Source organism: Podarcis pityusensis (assembly GCF_964106645.2).
Source record: "Podarcis pityusensis genome assembly, chromosome: 6".
Lineage (NCBI taxonomy): Eukaryota > Metazoa > Chordata > Lepidosauria > Squamata > Lacertidae > Podarcis > Podarcis pityusensis.
In genome coordinates this window covers 95598221-95623094 of record NC_138030.1, presented here as the reverse complement: position 1 = coordinate 95623094, position 24874 = coordinate 95598221, and the positions used below count along the sequence as shown (strand labels likewise).

Here is a 24874-nt window from a genome sequence, read left to right as displayed (position 1 = left end):
GGCGCGGGGGCGGGGTGTGTGCGCTGCGTGCGCGGCTCCTACCGGCAGTTTCCGGGACCAGCAGGAGCTGCGGGAGCCGCTGCGGTGCCGAAAGAAGCCGGGAAGGACCCTTCGAAAGGCCGCCCCGCCCCCGCCGCTCCCCGCCTCCGCTGCGAGGTCGGTTCTCGAGGCAGCCGGGGCGGAGGAGGGGGAGCCGGGGGGGCTGGGGGAGGACGCGAAAGGGCCCCTCAGGCCAAAGGTGCGCCGGTCCCGGGGCCTGCTCCCTTCCAGCTCTCTCCGCCTCGCTCCCGGCCCCTGGCATGCAGCGGGGTATACTGCCTCCGAACGTGGAGGCTCCATTTAGCTGTCTGTCGCCGTTGATGGACCCCCCGCCCGCCCGCCCTGGATCTGGTTTGCTTGTTTAGTCATCCCGCAGACCCGCTCCTAGGCCAGGGCAAGAAGCCGAGGGGGGAAGGTGAATGGACCCTAGAATATGTCAGGTGGCTTGAGGTGGAGAAAATGGAGTTTGGGTGACCAAGCTGGAAGATGGACCTGCAGCGGGTGAGGGCGGGGGGGGGAGGATACAGTGCGGCTGCATCGGACCAAGGAGGCGCTGAGTACCAGGGGAGGCTTTAGTCCGTGGGATTTATTTAGTTACTTTGTTTTTTGGCCTTCGAGGATGCATCAGTTTGGATCCTGGGCTTTTAGAAGATTTGCCTTCTCTGACAGCTTCCCAAACTTCTGCAGTGATTGGCTGCATAATGCTTTACATGCCTACTCAGAACTAAGTTCCACTGAATCAAATGGGTCTTGCTTCCAGAAATCAGTGGATAGGATTGCTACTTTAGATGGCCTGCCTATGAATCTCTTTGGGAATCTGAGATTCACTCTGTTGGTGCCCAGTTTCAGCATCCCATGGAGGTTATCTGGAATTTGGAATGTGGAATTTACAGCCTGCAGGCCAATCTTGGCCTACCAGGGGGTCCAGTGAGGTCATTTTCCCCAGACCATGCCCACCCACTATCAGCTGACATCACTGCTTATGCAAGGAGAGAACAGAGGTTAATTCTGCATTGGTGGCATCCCCTATTCCCAATAGGGAACAGGACCACACAACCTAGGCAGCAAGATTTAGTCCCTGCTTTTCAGCCTTTTTAAACCAATGGTATTGATTATTTAAAGGCAGAGCACTGAGAGACTTACATACCTGTGCAAGGGATTTTAACAGGTGGATGGGACAACCTACCTGCTAGTCTTGTGATACCCTAATCACATGTGATTGACAGGTGGGTGACCCCAACCACCTGTCAAGTTTGTCTTTGAGGCCCAATCCTAATCAGGATCTGTCCCTAGCCCAATTTTGGGGAAACCTTGATTTTTCCAGGGCTGAAAAAGTGCTAGAATTCCATTCTGCAGGTGCTATTTTGGTATAGAATAGGTAAAGCATTTCAAATTCTTAGGTGTTGTAATTTAACTTTTAGGAACCTTTGTGGTCACTCATCAATTTTTTTCTTGTCCAGTCCTGTTGATCTCAATGGATAAAATGAATAGAAGGCAGGGATTCTTGATTATTCAGGGCTTGTGAATTACCTCAGCTTCACAGCAAGGTGAGTGACTGTAAACATGGTTCGTTCACCAACCTCTGTTTTCTTTTAATATGAGTTATGATAGCTGAAATGCTTTTTAATGTTTTAAAAACTATAATTGGACATGGTACTTTTACTTTGGATATGGTAATGGATAAGTATAAAGTTCTGTTTCAGGTAGACTCTGCCCTGATGTTCTGACTACTAGATAAGGAGAGGACTGTATATAAATTTTTTTAATCCTTTTTTAAATAACTGTTTCATTGTACTTTTATATTGGCAATAGTATTGCATATAACAGCCAAATTCTTGTAAAATAGACCCCTTGGGGATACGTGTGAAGGAATGGGGCTTTCCTGAACTGCCTGTGTCTTCCGTGGGACTGCAAGTGTGGTGGCCTTGAGTTTGGAGTATCAGGCTGACACCTAGGAGAGCACGGTTCAAATCCCCATTGCGTCATGGAGTTTTGTGGGTGACCTTAGTCCAGGGGTGGCTTATCTGGTTTGCTGCCTGAGGCAAAATGGGAAGGTGCCACCCTGCACGTGTGGCACCCGCACCCCCTTGCTGCCCCTGCCAAAGCCTTGCTCACCAGGGGTGCACAGTTGTGGTTGCAGTGAGGTCTTGCAAGAGGGTGCAGAGGCCTCCAGAGACTCTTATGTAATCTCGCCAGAAGCCACCGCAGCCCCTTCTCCTCACTTCTCAGCCTCAGTTTGCCTCATGGAAAAACCAGCTCTGCCTTAGATCATTCACCATCTCTCAGCTTAGCCTGCCTCAAGGGTTGTTCTGAGGATAAAATTTGGAGGGGGAAAGTGTGCATGCTATATTGAGCTCCTTGGAGGAAAAGTGAAATATAAATGTAAATATCAGGAGTAACTTTCTGAGGGTAAAAGCTGTATGATAGCGGAATGGACTCTCTCAGAAGGTGGTGGACGCTCCTTCATTGGAGGTTTTAAAGCAGAGATTGGGTGACCACCTGTCAGGGATGCTTTAGCCGAGGTTCCTGCATTGCAGGGGTTTCGACTAGATGACCCTTGGGACCCCTTCCAGCTCTTGGATTTTATAGTTCTATGTTGCGTATATTATGGGAATGTTTATTTTACTTTTATGCCTTCCTGCATCTGGCAACAGGGTGCACATTTTCACATGCCACTTTAAACCACAGTTAAGCTTAATCTTAGTTTAAAAGTGAAAGCACACTTCACTAGCGCATGGGAAAAAGATTCTCCCTCACTCCTGCTGCACTATGGAAACTAAGACATGGTTTGGCTTAGTGTTTTGTCAGAAGCTGTGTTCATGGTTTGCCTCTTCCAAATAAACCATGAGCTGTAAGCGAAAAACAAACCTTGCTTACAGCTTGGAACCAAACTTGGAGCAAGATAAACCAGGAGCTTGGGCTTGAACCATGGCTTAGTTTCCTGCAGTGCAGCAGCAGAGGAACAAAGCAGCCACAAACTTCTCCTTGCATACCAACACACGGTGCATTCATCTTTAAATCACAGTCAAGCTTAACTGTTTAAAGTGACATGCGAACCAGGCCAATATGGATGCCAAATGGAAGTAAAATATTAGACAAGCTTGGTAATTTGAACATGTCAAAGAAGAATTGCCTGAGAAAATTCTAATCCTTTTTTAAAAAAAATTGCATCAATGAAGGCAGGTTAGAAATGTAATAAACCATAATTGTGTCTAATGGGCTTACTCCCTGGTCTGTGTATTTAGGAAAGGAGACCTCTGTTTCCTCTCCTCCCCCGTGTGCCTCCAAAAACTTCTCTGGAGGGTCTCTGGGGAGCTAGAGGGGACAGAAGAGGAAACTCCATTGCACACTTTGGAACTCTTGCAATGTTGGAACTGCAGCATTGGATACAGCATGAAGACTAAGTTATACTCTTAATAAACCTATTGCAGAAAATAGATTTAAGTTGGTCATGGCTAACCTAAGTCAACTGATTTCATTGGATTTACTCTATGCCCTGATTATACTGCTCTTGGATTACAGATCAGTAGAGTGGATTGTCACACACTATTTCATTCTTTTCTTTAGCACTGGCACAGAAGTGTAGGTTGAAGACTTCTCTTTGCAGTGCATGGACGGAAAGCCAATGCGCAGGTAAGATGCAGAAAGAGAAATTATTGTAGGTTAAATTCAGACATTAAACCAAATCATGGTTTATACTAATCACAGAGTAGAACGCAAACCATGTTTAAGTTATGTATACACAGAGACAAGAATGATTTAGACTTTCTTCTCATTTTCTTTCTGCTCAGTACACCTGTTTCTGTGGTGCAATTACCTCTTGAGATGGGAGTGATAATTATAACTACAATGGTACCTCCAGTTGTGGACGGGATCAGTTCCAGAGGTCCAGTCAGATCCTGAGGTTTCCGCAAACGGAGGTGCCTGCACACACGCGGGACGATAGAGCGCTACTGCACATGCGCGTGCGGCGAAACCCGGAAATATACTTCCGGGTTTGCCATGTGCGTATCCTGAAGGATACGTAACAAGAGGGGCACGTAAGTAGAGGTACCACTGTATTCATTAATTCAGATTTCACAGCACACCATAGTTAGCACAAATAACTAGGTTTTGGCGTGCAGACTGAGCTGAGTCAGTGCTTGGCAATACTTGCTCTTAACAAGTTTTAAATCGCAAAACTCAGGTGGTGGTGGTGAAGCTAAGAGTTGCATTAACTACAGTGGTACCTCTGGATGCGAATGGGATCCGTTCCGGAGCCCCGTTTGCATCCTGAGTAGAACGTAACACGCGCATGCGCGGGTCGCATTTCGCCGCTTCCGCGCATGCGCGGAACAGGACTTTTCTTCTCTTTCCCTGCCCGCCACTCTGTGCCCCCCAAATTGCCCATTAGTATCACTGGTATTTTGCTTTTCCAGGTGTGCCAGTAATCGAGCAGGCGAAACAGGAATGGATGTAACGAGCCGCTGCACTCTCGGAGATCCCAACAAGCTCCCGGAAGGAGTGCCACAGCCTGCTCGCATGCCTTACATCTCAGACAAGCACCCCCGGCAAACCCTGGAGGTCATAAACCTGTTGCGGAAGCACCGGGAGCTGTGCGATGTGGTGTTGGTTGTGGGGGCCAAGAAGATCTATGCCCACCGGGTGATCCTCTCAGCTTGCAGCCCTTACTTCCGAGCAATGTTCACAGGGGAGCTTGCAGAGAGCCGGCAAACGGAGGTGGTAATAAGAGATATTGATGAAAGGGCCATGGAGCTTCTGATTGACTTTGCGTACACATCCCAAATCACGGTGGAAGAGGGTAACGTTCAGACGTTATTGCCAGCTGCCTGCCTCCTCCAGCTAGCTGAGATCCAAGAGGCCTGCTGTGAGTTCCTGAAGAGACAGTTGGATCCTTCCAATTGCCTTGGCATCCGCGCATTTGCTGATACCCACTCCTGCAGAGAACTTCTGAGAATTGCTGACAAATTCACCCAACATAACTTTCAAGAGGTAAGTGGTCCATTTGCCTCTAAGGCCTGGTCTACATAAACAAAGGAATCTATACCACTTCTGAGCACTCCTCGGCATTTTTTCCTGAACTGTCCCTGCAGTTAGAAAATCACCAAAACAGGGAAAGAGTTGGTCCTAGAACCTTGCTTCTTGATAAGTAAGGTGTTTTTTTAAAAAAAATAAAAATAATAATATGTGGAAGCATTCCAAACTGGAATCCTCTATATACAGGCTGAAGTTCAATCCATGAGTCTATCTTGCATCATGTGTGTCTTAACTTTGTTTTTGAGTAAAGACATTAATTTGTGCACTTTCTTCATATTTTTCAAAGCAATTAACTGGCTGTCATCTTTGATGGGGCCTCATTGATGATAGAAACACAGAAAAACTTTGATATGACTGCTCATAACATAAGTTCGTGTGTGGTGCAATATGGCCTAGATTTCCCTGCACCATAAAATCTCTGTCTACCAAAATTCTTCCCTTGCATATATAGACCAAGCTTGCAGCATCTTTGCAAGCCTTCTCACATTATGATAAACCTCTTTCCCCTTTCTGATCAATGTTAATCCATAAATCAGCAAGCAAGGATGGCCTTAGAGTAGCAGGAATGCACTTTCACTGAGAACGGTTACAGATTATCACTGTCTTGGGAGCATCATTTGAAAAATAAGACTTTATAGCCGTCTTGCTCAAAAATGGCAATTAGACATTCCATTTTGGCAACTGTAACTTTGGTTTAAGGAGCCATTTGGCCTCTAGTTTATGTATCTGAGTTTCTAATACTGCTTGCTGTGATACTACATAACTGGTGCATGGATTAGACATAGGTTGCTTTCCCCAGCAAGGTTCAGGGTAAGCAATTACGTAGCTTGGCATGAGGCCATCTGCAAAATGTATGATGTAAAATGTTAAAAATCTCAACCATAAAGCCAAACCCAGCCTGCATCTGCTTGAATTAGCCCACTGGTTCAGGACTACCTGCTCAGATGTAGCACAGGGATGCACACCTGTGCCATACCGAACTGAATTCATCCTATAATCATCCCATCAGGTGTCAGTTTCCTCCTCCTCTGTGCAGGGACAAGTAGGTAGCGGAAACAGGGTGTATCTCAAGCTACTGGTGGTCTCTATTTGGTTTGATGACTCACAACTAGCATATGGGAAATACTTCTCAAAGATAGGTATTGAAATAATTACAAACAGTCATTATTATTATTATTTATTCAAAGATCACAGGGTGGTTCACAAGATAAAAAATACTAAATGAGAATAAAAAATACATGATAAAACAAAAACAAATTGCATTGTAAATAGCCCACAAGCTTTTCCATGTAATTTTTGTCTGCTTGGCAATCTAAGCCTTCATTTTCAAATGCATTTGTCAGTGTTTTCCCAGTGACTTTGGGTTTTTTTAAAAAATACCAAAGTATATCAATATTTTCCCCCAGTTGCCATATACTGTTTGGTCAAGCCATAATGGTATGTTTAAAAACAAAAGTAATATTTGTGGACACACCAATATTTTCCCCATCCATGATATTTTCAGATGTGTCCATTGACTTTACTCATTTTTTACTTCCCGTAATAAGTTATCATGATTATGCTTTTAAAACCTTCCAAATTCTGTGATATCCACATTATGAGATATTTACTCAGAATGTCTTTCTGTGATAGTTCATATTATTCTATTATTTTTTCTTTCACAGGTTTATTCATATTAAAACCCATTCATTCCATTTTTATAATATTAGTTTTATATCCTGAGCGCTTACTAAATCCTCTGATCAAGTATCACAATTTCTTGGATGCTTTCTTAGAGTCTTTTACAAGTGCTACCACATCATCTGCATATAAGTTAAATTCTTGGCCTGTTGTTATCCCTTTAACTGTTCTGTTAGATGTCAAAGCTTCAAACAGTGCTATTTTTCTGGAAAAAGAGATGCCAGAACTCATTATGAACACCTCCCTTGTTCTCTTAGAATGGCAGTGGCACCACCTGAGAGGTGCAGGCTGAGAAAAAGCCCTGGCTTCAGATATAAGATTGACCAATACTGCAAATGACGGGGGGGGGGGGGCGGGAACCATATTGTGGAGTTTACATGAGCAAGAAATTGGATTGTCTATTAGCAGATCACTTGGCTGTCTCCATGGCTTCCTTTAGTGTACTTGAGCTGCTTGATCTAGAGCTGTTCTCATAATTGCATTGGAGGAGTGTTCTGGTGAAAGAAAAGGCTGTTTCCGAGGTATGATCTATAGCTAATTTGGCCCTTCATATGCTAGATTATAGCTGTTGTTTCTCTTTCCTCCCTTTTCTAGAGGTTATCAAAAACGATCTTGCATGTTTTAAGCCGGGGTCAGCAACCTAAGGCCCATGGGCCAGAAGCGGCCCGCGGAGGTCGTTTGACAGGCCCATGAGCCGCCCCCAGACCGAGTTGCCCGCTCACGCACTGCGCTAAACCAGCGCAGTGCGGCGTGGGGACTCGCTTCCACAGCACCGGAAATCACATCTGCGCACACGCAGACAATGGAAATTGCGGGCATGCACACACAGACACCAGAAATCATGGGTGCAGAAATCATGCAGATGTCGAAAATTGCGCATGCGTGATCCAGCCCACGGAGAGATTTCCGCGGGACCGATCCAGCCCAGGCAAGATAAACCTTGCTGACTCCTGTTTTAAGCATTAGGTTTCTCTTGTTTTAGCTGTTTGGGTTGCATAACTTGTGACCCACCAAGCCTGAGCAAAGCCAAACAGTCACAATATTTGGCCCAAGCAGACAGCAAAAGCAATAGACTGACCAAGTCTATGGTGAACTGTATGTGGATTGGTGGCTCATAAGATATGCAGGCCTCATATAATCAATTTTGTGATTTCCCTAAGACTCAAGCAACTATAGAAATTTCCTACAGTTCAGTTGGATAGGCTTCAAGGGGCTTGTCCAGTCAATGTTCTTTCCTCTGTTTCAAATGCGAGAGTCTCTCTGATTCGTCTCGTATCTTCTGAGTAACGTGCTTCCTCCCAGAGCCTAGAACAAATTTATTAACTTGTTTGCAGCATGTCAGAGGCTTGTAATTCATGCTAGCTAAGTCCTTGGCCGTTTTTAGGAGTCTCTGGTTCCCTCTGAAGTGCATTTGCACTCATGGCCTCTGTGTGTATTTTTAGAGAAAGTGAGCAGAACAGGGGTGGGATCAAATGAGCCCACCCCCTTGTCCTGAGATGCTCTTATATTCTGCCTCAAGCCTAGGTCAAGAAGGCGTTTTCAGATTTATCTGCAAAACTGTTGGTAATTTTATCCGATACTTTTTGTTCTGGCTTTTGTCTGTATTACAGGTGCAGCTGCTTTAATGGCTAAGATTCCTCATTCATGTGTCTAAGCCTCCTAACCACCCCTGAATATGGTTTCTGTTGGTTTACAAAATGGGTAATGGAAGGCATAAATAACTTGGTACATTATTATTATCAACCGCCTTTTAGGGTTGGTTGTTGTTATTTCCAGAATACAGATAAGAAAACTGAGGCTGCAGTGATGTTTGGCCCAAGACAAGTCTGAAGCTCATAGCTGGCAAGGATTTGAAATGAAGCCTTCTGTATTCAAAGCAGTCTATCTACTGGCCCAGCCTAACCTAACCTGTATTGTTATTTAAAAGTTACCAGTATGTTGCTTTCTGAGGCTTGTAAAATGCTTGTACCGAAATACTGAGAAGCAGAAGGTTCCCCAGTTTCATTGGTGAACAGGACTTTGCACCTGCAGTTCATAATGCTTGCTGGTTGCTTGAAGAGCTTTCCATGACTCTGTATTCTTGCATCTCTGTGCAGGTGATGGAAAGTGAGGAGTTCATGCTGCTTCCAGCCAATCAGCTAATTGACATCATATCCAGTGATGAACTGAATGTCCGGAGTGAAGAGCAGGTGTTCAATGCAGTGATGGCCTGGGTGAAATATAGCATTCAGGAGAGGCGACCTCAGCTTCCCCAGGTGACCTTTGGATTACAGGACTTTTCTTCCGCAAGGACATGCATGCTGATAGGACTTTGCCCAAGACCTACTGACATTCATTTACTTATAGCATTATCAATCACCCACAACAACATTAGCAAAAAAGACAGGTTGTTGCACCAAAGACCTTACAGGGAGGGAGGAGAGGGGAGAAATATCAGTTCCCACTTTAGCCTTTTACTTACGGAGCCATAAGAAAAACACAGACTTGTTCCTGCCTTCCAATATTCTGGCCAATGAGTGAAAATGCATTAGGAAGGAGCGCTTGTCACTTACATCTCTCTCAAATTGTATCAAATGCAAATGTATACTTTATTAGAGCTATTTATTGGCTTTTACATAACATTCAGCTTCAGAAGCAGCATCCCATTAGATACCAATTGCTGGGGTGTAGCAATGGGAGGCAACTACTGGCTCCAAGGCGATTTTGGGCTTCCCAGGAGGACCTACTGGCAGCTGTGGGAAACAGGATGCTGGACTAGATGCCATGTGTGGGCTTTGGCTGGCTTGAAAGTGCAGAACCCTGCTGAAGTCAACCCTTTTGCAACAAGGGCTCCTACCTTGCACGTTTTTAAGCAGAGGTTGGATGGCCATCTGGCATGGATGCTTTAGCTGAGATTCCTGCATTGCAGGGAGTTGGACTTGGTGACCCTTGGGTCCCTTCCAACTCTACAATTCTATGATTCTACGAAAGGCAGGAAGTCATCAGGGGCGAGGGACTGACCCCTTCTCAAAAACAGAAAGTGCCTTCACAGACCCAAAGGTGAGGCCCTTTCCCAACTGTTCTCAAGGGGAGAATAACACGGTTCTGCATTAATTTGTCTAATTTCATTTTAAAGGCATGTAAACTAGTGGTCATCACCATTACTTGTAGTTAGTCCTCTGAATTGATCATGCATTGTGTAAATAAGTGCTTTATTCTGTCTATTCTGAATCTACTTGCAACACATCATGATTTCAAGGCATCAGCCAGCAAAAGAGAATCTAACACTGGTTTTGAAGCAGCTTTACAAACCAAAGCTTCTGCTAACTATAGCTTGATGTGATGACAAGCCATGGTTACGGCATCACATCATTTCCAGAGGCTGCTGTACCATAGAGACAGGAGTAGATTTGGAAGCTGAGTGAGAAGGTGTTCTAAATAAGGCTGAGCAGCAACTTTCTCTGCAGAGGACTTTTGGTTTGAATAATTGGTGGATGGAATTGAGGGGGCAAATAGTGTCAAAACCACCTCCCTGACTCACCCCCGCTTCCAATCACCATCTGTTTTGCAGCAACACTCCTGCCAGCCGTTGTGCTAGATAGCATTTATTTCCCTCATTGCATAGCAGTGCTCAGAAATTGTAGAAAGCTACCAAGATCTGCTGAATCGTCATCTAGTTTGTCCACTGCGAATAGGGTGGCGAAGTTGGGGTGCCATTTCAGCTCGGCCCTAGAGTTTAGAAGCCCAAACCATGATTGGCATGATGAGTGAATGGAGCATGTTGATTTTTTACATCTGATAACGTGATCTTCACAGAAAGCATTCCCATAACTTCTGGCATATGCTGGGCGCTCTTCAGCAGTGTGGTGCCCCATCCCACGTCTGATCCATTGTCCTTGATTTGCAGGTGTTGCAACATGTGCGTCTGCCACTGCTCAGCCCAAAGTTCCTGGTAGGCACAGTTGGTTCTGACCCGCTCATTAAAAGTGATGAAGAATGCAGGTAAGTCGCCACAGTACATCTACATTTTGAAAGCCAAAAGGTCTTTGTCTGTGAGATCTTCGGTCAGAACTCATCTTTTGGAAGCTTGACTATTTTTTGTGTGTCAGACTGCCTTGTTAAAAAAATAACTATCATAAAATGGAATGTTTAAAGTGCCCTTCTAGGACCTGAAATTAGGATGCAGCATAGAGAGGTAAGGGGATAAAAATAGGTAATGGCAGTATCTTCTGTTGGCAAAAAGGAGGTGCATGAATATTTCATTCAGTTGCACAAATTTATTTAATAAAAATATCACTTTCCTTCTCTGTGGCTCACACAACAAAAGCTGATTCTAGTAGATTCCTTGAGGGATGCAAGAGTCCACCCTATCTTATTTTCCACTCCTGACAAAATTATGTCACTTCAAATCTTGGATTATCTTATAACTTTCCTGCTGCCTTTCTTTCTAACATGAAACTAAATGTGTTTCTGCTCTGCATATGGGCATTATATCAGACTGTAGCAGTAGCCCATAGGGATGATGGGAGTTGTAGTTCAGCAATATCTGGAGGGCCACACATCCCCCATCCCTACTATCATGTAAAATGCTTTCTTTCTAAAATGACCAGTTTATTATAGACTATCTTTCCATAAAATCTATCTTCTGTCACAAGCGTCTTTTGCTGGGGTGGGGTTGAGAGATTCTGAGAAGCACAAACTTCTGTGAGCCCGGTATATAAAAAGATTATTATTCAGCTGTACTGTTGACATATTAAACTGGTACCGAATGATTTGTGGAATCTTTACTGTAAAGTAAATCCCTCCAAGATCAACAACATTTTGCCTGTGCAAGATTGCAACTTCCATCGGGCATAGAGAACCTTTGTGGCCTAATGGGCCAGATCTTTATCTCCCCCACCCTGGCTGCCCAACTTTGACAGCTGGGTGAGACCACCAACCTGTCAGTGATCTGATGTCTTGTGATTGATAGATGGATTGTCCCTCCCAACTGTCAGAGTTGGCCCTCGGGGGGGGGGGGGGCAAACTCCCCAAGCACATCATCTGATGCAGGTGGATTCATTCCTGCTTTCTGTAGTGTTTTGGCATGGCAGATGGTTCCTTCTGGGAATTCACTGGCTCACCTAAACCAAGCAGGGTTGAATTCCCCATTCAGTACTGGAGCTGTATCTCTACCCAATGTCAGATATGATGTCAGTTGTGAGCCAGGTGTAAGGGGTTTGGGTAGGTTGACTAATCAAACATTTTTAGCATGGCCTGATAAGTTAACATGCCATGGGGGTGAAGAAGAAGAAGAAGAAGAAGAAGAAGAAGAAGAAGAAGAAGAAGAGTTTGGATTTGATATCCCGCTTTATCACTACCCGAAGGAGTCTCAAAGCAGCTCACAATCTCCTTTCCCTTCCTCCCCCACAACAAACACTCTGTGAGGTGAGTGGGGCTGAAAGACTTCAGAGAAGGATGACTAGCCCAAGGTCACCCAGCAGCTGCATGTGGAGGAGCGGGGAAGCAAACCCGGTTCCCCAGATTACGAGTCTATCACTCTTAACCACTACACCACACTGGCTCATGTTTGTTTTTTCAAGAAAATTGCATTGCTAAATCCTGACAAGTCAATGCACTTAGTTAGCAGAATGCTACGACTCACCTTCCACTTTTAAACATGGCTGCTAATGTTAATTGTGTTGCTGCTTTTCAGCAGAGTTTTCAAAATGTGTAAGATAAGAAATCAAAATGTTATATTAAACTGTGTTTGGGTTTTGATTATATAACAAATTACAAATTGTGTCTTGTTTTGGAGCAGCGGGTTTTGGTAATTTGCAAAATGATTGGATCACAGTAAAAATACTATATGGCCTTTCCCGTGCAGGGACCTGGTGGATGAAGCTAAGAACTATTTGCTATTGCCCCAAGAGCGACCACTGATGCAGGGACCAAGAACTCGACCACGCAAGCCTATCCGCTGTGGGGAAGTACTCTTTGCAGGTATGTATGTATGACTGTAGACTTGGTCAGAGAGGCATGGCATACCATTTTTGGTCAACAGTATAGCAAGGCAGCGAGGGCCCTCGCCTTGTTCCAGGCAACAGGATCTCTGACGGTTGTAGTGGGCCACCTTTAACTTGAGGGAGAATTGACTTATCTAAATGTGTGTGACCTAAAACTTCAGTATAAATGTATATGTGGTAAAATCCAGGCTGAGCAAAAGTAATGTGTTGGAGAGAGAGGTTTGGAAGAGAGATTCCTACTCTCCAGTGGGGGGTTAGGCAAAGTGATGATTGCTCCAAGCACATTAAAACTTGGTTAGTTTGCATCTGCCTTATCCACCATTAAACAAATGTTCCCCATGAAAATACTTAGGCTAGAATGAATCATAGATCCTTAGATTTCCCAATGAGTGAATGTTTTACTCGGAGACTTGTTTGCTGAAACTTGTGGAAACTCTGTCTGCTGGCAGTAAAATAAAGATGAAAAATGGTTCCAAACATCTCAAAAAGTAAAGGACTTGGTTTCCTTACTCTTTGGGTTAGCAAAGATGCAGGCTATAAAGTTGCCCTTTTAGATAGATTCAGTTCACTTGCAGATTCAGGCCACATGGCTTCTTCCTTGTTCCAAGAAGCAGAAAGTGAAAAATGGGAGGGAGGAAACAAAAGGCTCCAGGGAGCCTTCTAAACTCTCCACCCCTAAACTCCACCCCAACTGGCAACCTGAGTTCAGGTTAACCCTTTCATTGACCCAGAGCAGAGGACACACACAAAAAAAGTAAGAGCAAAGCAAAGAAATGTAGTAAAAGAAACAGGAAGATGAAAATAATAAAGGAATGAAAAAAAGAAAAGAAGGAAATGAAAAGGGTTTCCGATTCTCCATCTGTCAGTTATATATATATATATGAGAAGATCATTCAACATATTCAAAGCATTCACTCCAGAATGGTATCCAGCTGTTCCTCCTTCTGCTAGGTGATCTTTTTCCAGTCTTCAGATCCAGACATCTCAAGTTCATTCATTTTTTCTTTCACACAAAAGTCTAAAAGAGGTTCTCCTATTACAGTGGTACCTTCGGTTATGAACTTAATTCGTTCCGGAGGTCCATTTTTAAGCCGAAACCGTTCTTAACATGAGGCGTGCTTTCGCTAATGGTGCCTCCCGCTGCGTGCCGATGCGTGACTTCCGCTTGCATCCCGGGGCAAAGTTTGCAACCGGGAGCATCTACTTCCAGGTTAGCAGAGCTCATAACTCAAAGCGTTCGCAAGGAGGACGGTACGTAACACGAGGTTCCACTGTATTACACAACAACTCCAGTGTTGAGAAGCAATTTACTCATATTGGTCTCTTTGCTGTGGCCATATATTAAAACAGTAATCCATAGTTATTTACTTATTGTATATTCATTAATTCACATCCAGTTTCGTATCTTCCATTCCCATTTCCTGTTGGTCATGGTTTTCCATCCTAATTTAGAAAAAAAGGTCCTTCCATTTCCTCTTCCTCCATTTTTTTCCCTCCAAGTCCATTCCAAATTGTACACAGGATCCTTTCTTTCTCATCTCTCTCTGGCAGCTCAGAATATTTCTTAATCTTTCTGTCCATGGTTTCATTCCACTTCTCCAACATCATAACTCTACTCTTTGAGTGTTTCACTCTTCCAGTACCTGTGTAGAGATCCCCTCCATTTCACCACCTACTGTCTCCTACTACCATTCCACTCTCCTATTCTGGCAGTCCTCCATCAATATTATTCTCCAAAGGTTCTGTGTCTTCTTTAGCCTCATCTTTTTCAGGTCCATTTTCATTCACATTTTTATGCAGTTCAGCTGTGAGCTCTTTCAGTTGCTCATCCAGTAGTTGCTGCACAATGACAACAGTCAGTGTCCACCGTATTTTTCCATTACTGAGTGTTCTTGGTCTTACTAACAACCCACTTTCCTGAAGACCTTACAGTCTTGGCTCTAAGTCAAAGCCCCCGGCTGCTTATCAGAGCTCATTCTTTTCTCACAGTAGCATAATTATGTTAATTAGTTTCACTTTGCAACCAGCACTTTCAGCAGAGGGACAGAGGGTTAAAAATCAAATACAGTAAAGATTTCTAACAGTTGGAATACCTCTTAGCTGTTTAAAAAACAGGCAGCCCTGTTTAGTGAAGCTTTTAATGTTTAATAGGTTATTGTATTTTAGTGTTCTGTTGGAAGCCGCTCAGAGTGGTACCTATTTATCTACTTGCACTTTGATGTGCTTTTGAACTGCTAGGTGGGCAGGAGCTGGGACCGAGCAATGGGAGCTCACCCTGTTGTGGGGATTCGAACCGCCAACCTTCTGATCAGCAAGCCCTAGGCTCTGTGGTTTAGACCACAGCGCCACCCACATCCCGTTAGGCACAAACAATTAAGACATACTTTTTGTTTTGCTTTCAGCCTTTTAATTATTGTCTCTTCTTAAGCCAGCAGCTTAAGCCATTCCAGATGTATATTTTAACTGGTAGACAGATGACCTGAGTCACAATTTATAACAGTCTCACAAATAATTTAAAAAAGGGAAGTTTACCCAACCTTATGTCCCTTAAGACTGTTATGTGGTGTTTGGGCAAGAATGCGATTTCATCCACTCTTAGTCATTCACCCCCATCCAAGTCCCTCAAAAACTTCTCAGTTGCTTAGCATGGAAAGCAGCCTTTCAGAGCATCAGAGGTTAATCCCTGTTATCTCTGTTTTCCCAGAGATAATGTGATAACCAAGTTTTATGGCTTTGCTGTCATTAAAGGTAAAGGTAAAGGTACCCCTGACCATTAGGTCCAGTCGTGACCAACTCCGGGGTTGCGGCGCTCATCTCGCTTTATTGGCTGAGGGAGCCGGCGTACTTTGCTGTCGTTACTTGCCACATAATTGTCTCTGTCCATGGTGTGTTGACAACAGATGTCTAGTCCACCATTTTTCTTCCCCAGAAGTTCATATTAATGTTAATATAATTATGTATTTTAATTATATCCTGTCATCCCATTGCATTGCATGTCCAACAACTTTCAGTGGGTGGCTGGTGCAGCGGGGATGCCATTTCCAGTGTTGAACGCTACGACCCTCAAACGAACGAGTGGCGGATGGTGGCTTCCATGAGCAAAAGGCGGTGTGGGGTTGGAGTCAGTGTCTTGGATGACCTTCTGTACGCAGTGGGAGGCCATGATGGTTCTTCCTATCTTAATAGTGTGGAAAGGTAAGTTCTTGTCAAACACACTTTTCTGGTTCTCTGGAGCTTAACTGCTTGCTCTGATTATAGCAATGGATGTTGAATCGGGTTCCATGCAAGCTCCTATTCCATTTCTCATTTATTTATTTTCTTGGAATGAGAAAGATAGCTTATTCCGAACATTTCAAACCACAATGCAAACTAGAGACTACTACTCTAACTGTAACCTAATACTTCTGCAACAGTGCGAGAACCATTCCCCTCCACAAGTTGTAATCTTTGCACAATATATCTAAAAAAAGATTGATCAAGATCCAAATACTTTCCTAAACAAGCATTTTTTTAAAAAAAGTATCTGTACGCATGGTACACTATGCACACCTGTTTGCAGTGGTTCTGGTATCTGGCTCATCATTTGGATCTCTGAGGACATTGTCATAGAGATTTCTTAGGTTAGAAACTGCACATACACATACACACTGCAGGGATTCACTTTTTCTGGCCCTCTCTCTTATCTAAATTGGATATCAGCCCCTTTTCCCATTAGTGGTGGTGAATTGTAGCCAGACTATGAAGGAGCACATAATTCTTTCATTCCGGCTTTAGGCTGAGGGGAAGGAGACTAAGCAGCACCTAGTTTCCCTTCCTCTCTTCCCCAGACTCAGCTTCCAGGTGCAGAGCTGAACTGTGGGGAAACTCTCCTTGTCCGTGTGCAGGGCTGGGTTCCAGGTGGGGTTTTGTGCCTGTAGACATGGACAAGTCAGGCATGTGCTGCATGCATCCACAACTGTGTTTTTAGATTTTTGGGTAGGTGCCTCTTTCGGCTTTCCCCCCGATTCTTCCCTCTTGTGCATGTGGGGGGGGGGGCATTTTTACTAGCACAGCATCAACCCTGTAGCCTAAACATCATAAGCAGAGGCACTGATGGCATGGTGCTCCTGATCCCATGTGATCTGAAACTTTGGAAAGGAGGTACTGCCTCTGGAAAGAGTACCCCATTCCATTGACTAATCTGTGTCCAGGTTATAATGTTTAGCCTCTACTGACATAGACCAACAAGAGGTCTTGAGGGAAGGGCAGTAAGTAATGAGAAAATGCAAAAGGTTTAAGAAATCCAGGTGAAATGACCATAAAGACCTGACATGTTTGCCTTTTCTAGATACGACCCAAAGACTAATCAGTGGAGCAGCGATGTAGCGCCCACCAGCACCTGCAGAACCAGTGTCGGAGTGGCAGTTCTTGGTGGCTACCTGTATGCTGTGGGTGGACAGGATGGTGTCTCCTGTCTTAACATTGTTGAAAGGTATCTTTTTAAGGAGTTGGGAGCAGGGAGCACTCTCATGCATTCCTATGCACATTGCCAGGAATCTTTTGCTACTGTTATAATGTGTGTCTGTTATGAACACGTCTTTGCCCTTAGCCTTATGCTCACAAAAAGGAATAAAGGAAGATTGGTTTAGTACGTGAAACGAAAGTGACAGTATATGAATGCTGCTTTCAGACAGCAGAGTTAAAATATAAGAAGGCATCAACTCACATACACAGCATGATCTATAGAGAGAAAAGGATCCCTATCTATCCCAAAAAGCTTAGAGACAGTGAATGTGACAATTTTGCCACAGTACTCATGCTAAAAGTCAAGTGAGAAAGGAGAGGTAAGTAAGCAGAACCTCAGTTAGGGATTAAGAGAACTGCGCCTTTCATTTGAGAATTACCGTATTTTTCCGTCTGTAAAACGACCCCTTTTTTTTAACCCAAAATTAAGAAAATGCACTATGCACTTATCTGTGTATAAGACAACCTCTTATTTTAAACTTCAAAAATTTAGGAAAAATATAGTCTTATACATGGAAAAATACAGTGTTGCTCTCCTCATCAGTAACCCATACTAGGAAGGCTACAGCATCTCTCACCCATGCCTTAGTCCTTGGTCCAGTGAAGCAAAGGGTTGATTCCCAAAATTGTAGAGTGAAAATGGGTCCCTTGTTGGAGCTTTGAGAGCAACTTAAGCATTTAAAATCTGGGGTTTAAGTACTCTTTTGAGCCAGGAGGATTTTCTGGTTCTTTAGATGAGTAATTAATTAATTATAATTGTCATAATACCTCCCCCCCATTGTTTAGTTTTCATAAGTTCCTGTCTATTCATTATTTTGTTTACCTTGCCCAGTTTATGGTTGAAAGGACATGACCCTCTTGACAAATGAATAACTGGTTACTGCGTATATGTTTCCCAAATCCTGGTTTATCTCTGGTAGAATATTCTGTTGTCTATATGGTATGGAACCCATTCTGTTTTCAGGAGGTGATAATTGAGTTTGCTAGTCTATTTTAAGTATTAAGAGGTCAGGCTATATACCAATGCCTTCTAAGACACATTTAAGATAAAGACTAGTGCCAGGGTCCAGATACTTGAGGGGTATTGGTGGAATTGGTCAGACTTGGTGAGAGAGATGCTTTTGTGTTTTGTTTGAGGTATGACCCAAAGGAGAACAAATGGACTCGCGTGGCTTCCATGAGTACAAGGCGCCTTGGGGTGGCTGTGGCTGTGCTAGGTGGCTTCCTTTATGCTGTTGGAGGCTCTGATGGGACGTCACCTCTGAACACAGGTATCTCCATGCAAGAGCCGGTAATTTACTCTCCAGGTGCTTCTGAGGAATTCTGACATGACTCATTTGAAGGTTTTCCTGAGAAAATGAAAGGGCTGGTGGTAGTAGAATTCAGCTCTGGGTGGTTTGGGGTTGTTGTTTTTTGTCGTATTTTGCTAATTTTATATTGAGTAGATATGCAGATGTCTCCATCTGATAGGCAATTTCGCAAGACAAATATCTGAGAACTGTTTAAATCCTAGACTTTCAGTTTTCTCATGTAGGATAGCAGTGGCTACTCACCATTATAACTGAATAGCCATTGAAGTTGAATAGCTGAATTTTCTCCAGGTTCAGGGGCATTATACCTCAGATTTCCAGCTTCTGGGAGAAAAAGGTGGGGGCTTCTTTTGGGTTTCCTGGAAGCATCTGGCTAGCCAGGATCATAGAATCATAGAGTTCAGAGGGACCCTGATGATCATCTAGTCCAACCGCCTGCAATGCAGGAATATGCAGCTGTCCCATATGGGGATCAAACCTGCAACCTCGGTGATGTCAGCACCATGCTCTAACCAACTGAGCTATCCAGGCAATATCAGAAACACGATAGCACAGTTGATGGTCCCTTGGTCTGATGTAACAGAAGAAATAGAAATGAGAACGAACAATGGCTTCCATTGTGTTTGGCTTTTCTTTTCTTGTGGCTGTGCTCTTTTGCCCTTGATCCATGTATGCAAATCTTCCACAGTGGAGCGCTACAACCCTCAGGAGAACCGTTGGCACACAATAGCGCCCATGGGCACTCGGCGTAAGCACCTAGGTTGTGCGGTATACCAAGACATGATCTATGCTGTGGGAGGCAGAGATGATACGACTGAACTTAGCAGTGCTGAGCGATACAACCCCAGAACGAACCAGTGGTCTCCTGTGGTAGCCATGACGTCACGCCGTAGTGGGGTAAGCTGGGGTTGATTTGGCTGCTGACCTGCTCAGCTTGAATTCTTTAGACCAGAGGTGGCTAACCTGAACGCTGGATCCAGTCTGCTAAGCTACAGGAAGTGGCCTACCAGCTACTGCAGCTTTTATCTTCCATTTTGAGCAGGAAATATAGCTCTCTGTTCTTTAGAAAGCAATCAGAATGCTTTAGGATCTCTAAAGAGCAGACAAGGGAGACCTTTTCTCTCCAACCTCTGCACCAGGGGTGCCCAAACTTTTTTCAAAGAGGACCAGATTTGATGAAGTGAACACACGTGAGGGCTGACCAAAGTTGTTGAGCTTTTTAAGGGATTTTACCCCAGGACATATACTGCTGCGGGAGCCAGATTAAGTCGACTGGTGGGCCGGATTAGGCCCCCAAAATGGACTTTGGACATGCCTGCTCTACACTAAGTAGCACAATGCTAAGATTGGAGATAAGCCCTCTGACAGCTCTTTAGATCCTCCAGGATAGAAGGCATTTCCAGGCCCACCCCCCTCCAGTGCTGGAAATGCTAAGGCTGGGTGGGTGTGATAGGGAGAGTGCTGCATGCTTGCATGTTTGGCGTGTGTGCGTGTGTGTGTGTGTGTGTATACCTTGGTTACACCTGTCACTAATATGTGGCCATCAGAGGAAGACTGACCATCAGTGCTGCTCTTAGGCTGAAAAGAAAATTCAGACTTGGAGTGAAGCAGTACAATTCTGTCAACTCTGGATGTAGACAGTATGTGCATTGAGATATATAGCCTGACCAATGAACTAGTTAAACTAATTAGCTCTTATCCATCTCTTCTTCTTAGTTTCTCTTCCACCAGTGGAAAAATGTAAATTGTGTACTTGCCCCCGCTGAATATCCTTCTGCAGAAGCCCTTGAGTTTAGAACACTAGACTGTATTGCAACACTCCAACTTACACAAATCACTTATTTGGTCATTACCTAGGTTGGCCTCGCAGTTGTGAATGGACAGCTAATGGCCGTAGGAGGCTTTGATGGCACAACGTACTTGAAGACTATTGAAGTGTTTGACCCAGATGCCAACACATGGAGGTAAAGAAGTTTAAAGATCATAATTAGGATGCATTTTGTCTTTCGAACAATACTGTTCAGAAGCAATGCGCAAACCCTTGCTTTGGCATTAAATGATAGAATTTCAGTACATGCCAGTGTGGTGTAGTGGTTAAGAGCAGTGGATTCGTAATCTGGTGAACGGGGTTTGCTTCCCCGCTCCTCCACATGCAGCTGCTGGGTGACCTTGGGCCAGTCACACTTCTCTGAAGTCTCTCAGCCCCACTCACCTCACAGAGTTTGTTGTGGGGGAGGAAGGGAAAGGAGAATGTTAGGGTAGTGATAAAGTGGGATGTCAAATCCAAACTCTCCTCCTCCTCCTCCTCCTCCCATTGTGCACTTTGATTCCCTCCCAATTCTACAGAAAACCTTAGTTTCTGCTTTAAAGTTGGAATCATTTCAGACTATGGTTTGCCCAGAAGCCAGAACTGAAAAACACAATCAAGGGCAGGATTCAGCTAACAAGCCCCACCAAAGAAAGTCTGTGCAGTGAGACTTTCCTCCTCTCTTCCCCCTGTGTGCTTCCATTGGCTCTAGGGGTGTGTCAGAAAATCCAGAGCAAGATTGTTGACAGAGCGATTTGGTTGCATTATGCTGAATTCCTCCCAAAATATGGCTTCCAGTGTGGGCTTGAGGGCAAACTCCAGCTTGTCACAAAATGAAGGGGGGAAGGGAACAGACAAGTCTGAGTCTTGCTCACATAATATGAAAGCATGGTTTGATTTGGTGGGTGAACCAGCCTTTTTATTAAGACCGTGTGCAGATTCCTATCAACCCTAGGCATCAAAATAATCTCAAGACTTTTTTCTTCAGTCTCTTCATATTTTGCTGGCCTATATCCCACTATTTAGTAACAGGCATGCCAGCTAATGATTATTCTCATATGGCAATTTCTCTCTCCTAATACAGTCATTTGGAGAGCATCCATGTTGGCTATTATAAATTTGATTCTTGCACTTCTGTAAGAATAGGGGTTAAATTAGAGTAACAAAGTGTGTCTTTTCTTTGCAGACTGTATGGAGGAATGAACTATCGTCGGCTTGGAGGTGGAGTAGGAGTTATAAAAATGACACACTGTGAATCCCATATATGGTAGAAAGCCAGTGGGAGAAATCTCTCTCACTCCGAGTTCATTCCTATTGAAGCTGGTCAGCTTGGTGACTGCTGAGCTCTCTGAGGCTCTAGTAAAATTGAGATCACATTTATATTATTCGCTGGTGCCTCTTTCTATGGGACTATAATGGATGTTGCAAGCATTTCCCCCTCCTCTACTAGTTACAGAAGACCAGACCAAGCAACCCCAGGACTATACCTGGAACACATAGTTTTCATTGTCTTTGTCTCCCCATTCTAATTTTACAATCTTAATGAAGAAACTGGAATGTAATGTTATTCTGAGCAATGAAGACCTCAAGCTGTATGAGTTCCATCAAAGACAGGAGCCTAATGAGAGGCAGACAATGCATCTGCATAGACAAATGTTTCTCTGACACATCATCGGCCTTGTTTAAAGAGGTCAAGTCAAAGAGGGCCCATATGCTCCATTTAAATGAATTAGTTGCATAAGAGCCCGTTCATTTCAACAGGGCTTTGGCAGAAGATGCTGCTGCTTGAATTTTACATTGCACTGGGGGAAATTCTATATATGCTGAAACCTGTTCCATTTCATTTCTACCATATTGTTGATATCATGGTAATGTGATTTCCCCCCAAGTAAAATTCTGATGCAGCTTTCTAAATGAAGCTGTTTGTAAGCTTTGGCCTAGTTAAAATCTTTGGAAGCAAAGGGCTAGCCAACAAAAGGTTGCTGGCACTGTGGGTCAGTAAGAACAAATATTTTTAAAAAAACAAAAACAGAAAACAAGTGGAACAAGGAATAGACACATAATAATTTGAGCAATCTACTGGGAAGTTCTCCAGCACAAGCCCCACTGAAGTCAATGTGGAGCACAGCAGAATTTGTGCGCTGCTTCTGTTCATTTCTGTACAGGTTGTGGAGGAGAATGTCTTGGTAGATAGTCTCCCTTTGTATAGACTGTATGCTCTAGTGTATTTCTCAGTTAGTGCACTAGTAATGTTAACTAGTGTGACTAAGTACATATACAAGCCTGATTTGGATTAAAGAACAGAGTACTGTATCAGAAATAGGATACCTATTTTATCTCCTAGTAATAATTTGTACTTCAGAGCCACACACTGACCGTTAGTGAAATGGTATCTACATCTATATATAATGATGCCTGTCTTGTCACTTTTGAAAGACATGCTTAGAATTATAAGCATTTTGAATTTGTCTAAGCTGCCATCTTTATCCTTAAAGCATAGTTCTATCTAAAAACTCAGCTGTCACGACTGTAAGCTAAATTAGTGGGCTGCAGGGCAAGGATGGGAAACCTATGCCACTGCAGTTCTTGGTTCTAGGCAACCCCAGCAAACATGCCCAGTGATGGCTGGAGCTAAAGAACAGTTATGTATAACTTGTGTCCTATTCTTGTGGTGCCAAGGAAGCAGCAGAAAGGAAAGCTGATCGCAGCATTGGGTGAGTTGAGGTGAGTTGCAAGGAATGCCAATGAAATTAAGTTTTACTGACATTTCCTTTAAGAAGTAGCTTTATTTGTAAACTTCAACATCCTCAATGTCTTCGGGTGGGTGGGGGAACTTAACACAAGTGGATTTTCAAGAAAGGGGAAAACCCTTCTTGGCCTGAGAGATGGCATTCTTGTGTTTACATTTTGAACATTTGCACCTTTACAAAGAAAAAGTATTCTGTAAACAATTGTTTACATATCATTTGTGCTTTTTCTAGCATGAGTTGATTTGTATAAATAGTGTTACCTTAATAAAATCATTTGGTGTGTTTTCTCATGACTTAACTGAAAGAGCAGAAGTTGCTGGTTTATAAACTTATTTTATAGCTCCCAACTCTAACCCTTTGGGCTAGTAAATTGAAAACAGTATTTGAGCAAAATACCTCTGTATAGCCTTAATATACAGTAAGCCCACAACATATCGTATTTACTCGAATCTAATGCTCACCTTTTTTGGCCAAATTACGTCACAAAAATTAAGTTGCACATTAGATTTGATGGCACATTTACGTTCACCAGCAAATACTTTTTTAGGGTTTCAAGGTGCACATTTGAGTAAATACGGTCCATGGGGGTTACATTCTGGAGATCATGTCCAAAGCCCAAATCATGTCTAGCCAAAGCACATTGGGCTCAGTGGTGGGTGGGCTTGCCAAAGTATATTTTTTGCCCAGCACGTAAAAGCTGAATGCACACAAGTTGTGGGCTTACTGTAGTATCAATTTCATGTGCAGCTGAAGAACTTAAGAGCCTGCTGGATCAGGTGTGTATTGGAAATCTACAAGCAGGATCTGAACACAAGAGCACTCTCCCTTCCTGCAGTTTCCAGCAACTACCTCCAACCATAGAGGCAGAGCATAGCCCTCATGGCTTATAACCACTGATGGCCTTTATCTGCCACGCGTTCGTCTAATCCTCTTTTAAAGCCATCCAAGTTGGTGACCATCCCTGCTTCCTGTAGGAAGGAGTTCCATTAACTATGGGCAGTGTAAGGTGCTTTCTTTTATCTGTCCTGAATCTTCCATCATTCAGCTTCACTGGTTTTTATGGAAGCAGTGGAAAGAATCCTGCAGGTTATGTAGTCCAACCCCACAGAGTGCAGGAATCTCAACTACATCATACATGATAGATGGCTGTCTATCCTTTGCTTAAAAACATCCAAGGAGAGTCCATTCCACTGTTGAATGACTCTTACCACGAGACAGTTCTTCCTGATGTTTAGTCGGAATCTTCTTCCTTGTAACCTTGGTTCAGGGTCCTACCCTGCAGAGCAGGAATCTTGCTCCATCTTCCATGTGATAGCCATCTTCAAATATCTAAGGGTTATTATTTCCTCTCATTCTCTTTATCAGGCTAAACATACCCAATTCCCTCAACTATTCCTCATAAGTCAAAATAAAAAATCCTTCCAGTAGCACCTTTAAGACCAACTAAGTTAGTTCTTGGTATGAGCTTTCGTGTGCAAGCACACTTCTTCAGATACACTGAAACAGAAGTTGCCAGATCCTTCTATATAGTGAGAAGGTGGGGAGGGGTATTACTCAGAAGGGTGGTGGGAATTGGAGATTGGCAGATAGCTGAGATGAGCCTGCTGACGACTCTTAACGACTGTAATAGGTCTTACAGGAAAAGGCAAGGGGTGAGAAGGTGAGAAATGGCTTAGTCATGTATAATGGGATAAGAATCCAATGTCTTTGTTCAAACCAGGTCTCTCCATGGTTTTAAGTTTGGTAATGAGTTGCAATTCAGCA

General features: G+C 43.6%; 1 protein-coding gene across 3 annotated transcripts; it reads left to right on the top strand.

Annotated features, from left to right (window-relative positions):
- The first annotated feature begins 9 nt into the window (after positions 1 to 9).
- On the top strand, positions 10 to 23408 carry KLHL20 (kelch like family member 20). 3 transcript variants are annotated; one of them, XM_081012185.1, is made up of 13 exons: positions 12 to 156; positions 1500 to 1586; positions 3607 to 3672; positions 4458 to 5031; positions 8853 to 9011; positions 10643 to 10737; positions 12602 to 12717; positions 15752 to 15935; positions 17068 to 17211; positions 18381 to 18514; positions 19242 to 19450; positions 20411 to 20517; positions 21547 to 23408. In XM_081012185.1, exons 3-13 carry the CDS (start codon positions 3650 to 3652, stop codon positions 21629 to 21631), a joined length of 1830 nt encoding a protein of 609 aa, XP_080868311.1. In that variant the 5' UTR covers positions 12 to 156; positions 1500 to 1586; positions 3607 to 3649; the 3' UTR covers positions 21632 to 23408. The 3 variants fall into 3 exon arrangements, with proteins under 3 accessions (XP_080868313.1, XP_080868311.1, XP_080868312.1); XM_081012186.1 differs by lacking the exon at positions 12 to 156 and adding an exon at positions 294 to 454; XM_081012187.1 differs by lacking the exon at positions 17068 to 17211 and having other exon boundaries at positions 10 to 156.
- Positions 23409 to 24874: the final 1466 nt, after the last annotated feature.

What these genes read in the sequence shown, in the direction of transcription:
- KLHL20 (XM_081012185.1), top strand. Translation starts at nt 3,650, where the DNA reads ATGGACGGAAAGCCAATGCGCAG. An exon ending in TATCTTAATAGTGTGGAAAG is followed by an intron (nt 15,936 to 17,067) that starts GTAAGTTCTTGT and finishes TGCCTTTTCTAG; the next exon opens with ATACGACCCAAAGACTAATC. An exon ending in CCAGATGCCAACACATGGAG is followed by an intron (nt 20,518 to 21,546) that starts GTAAAGAAGTTT and finishes TTTTCTTTGCAG; the next exon opens with ACTGTATGGAGGAATGAACT.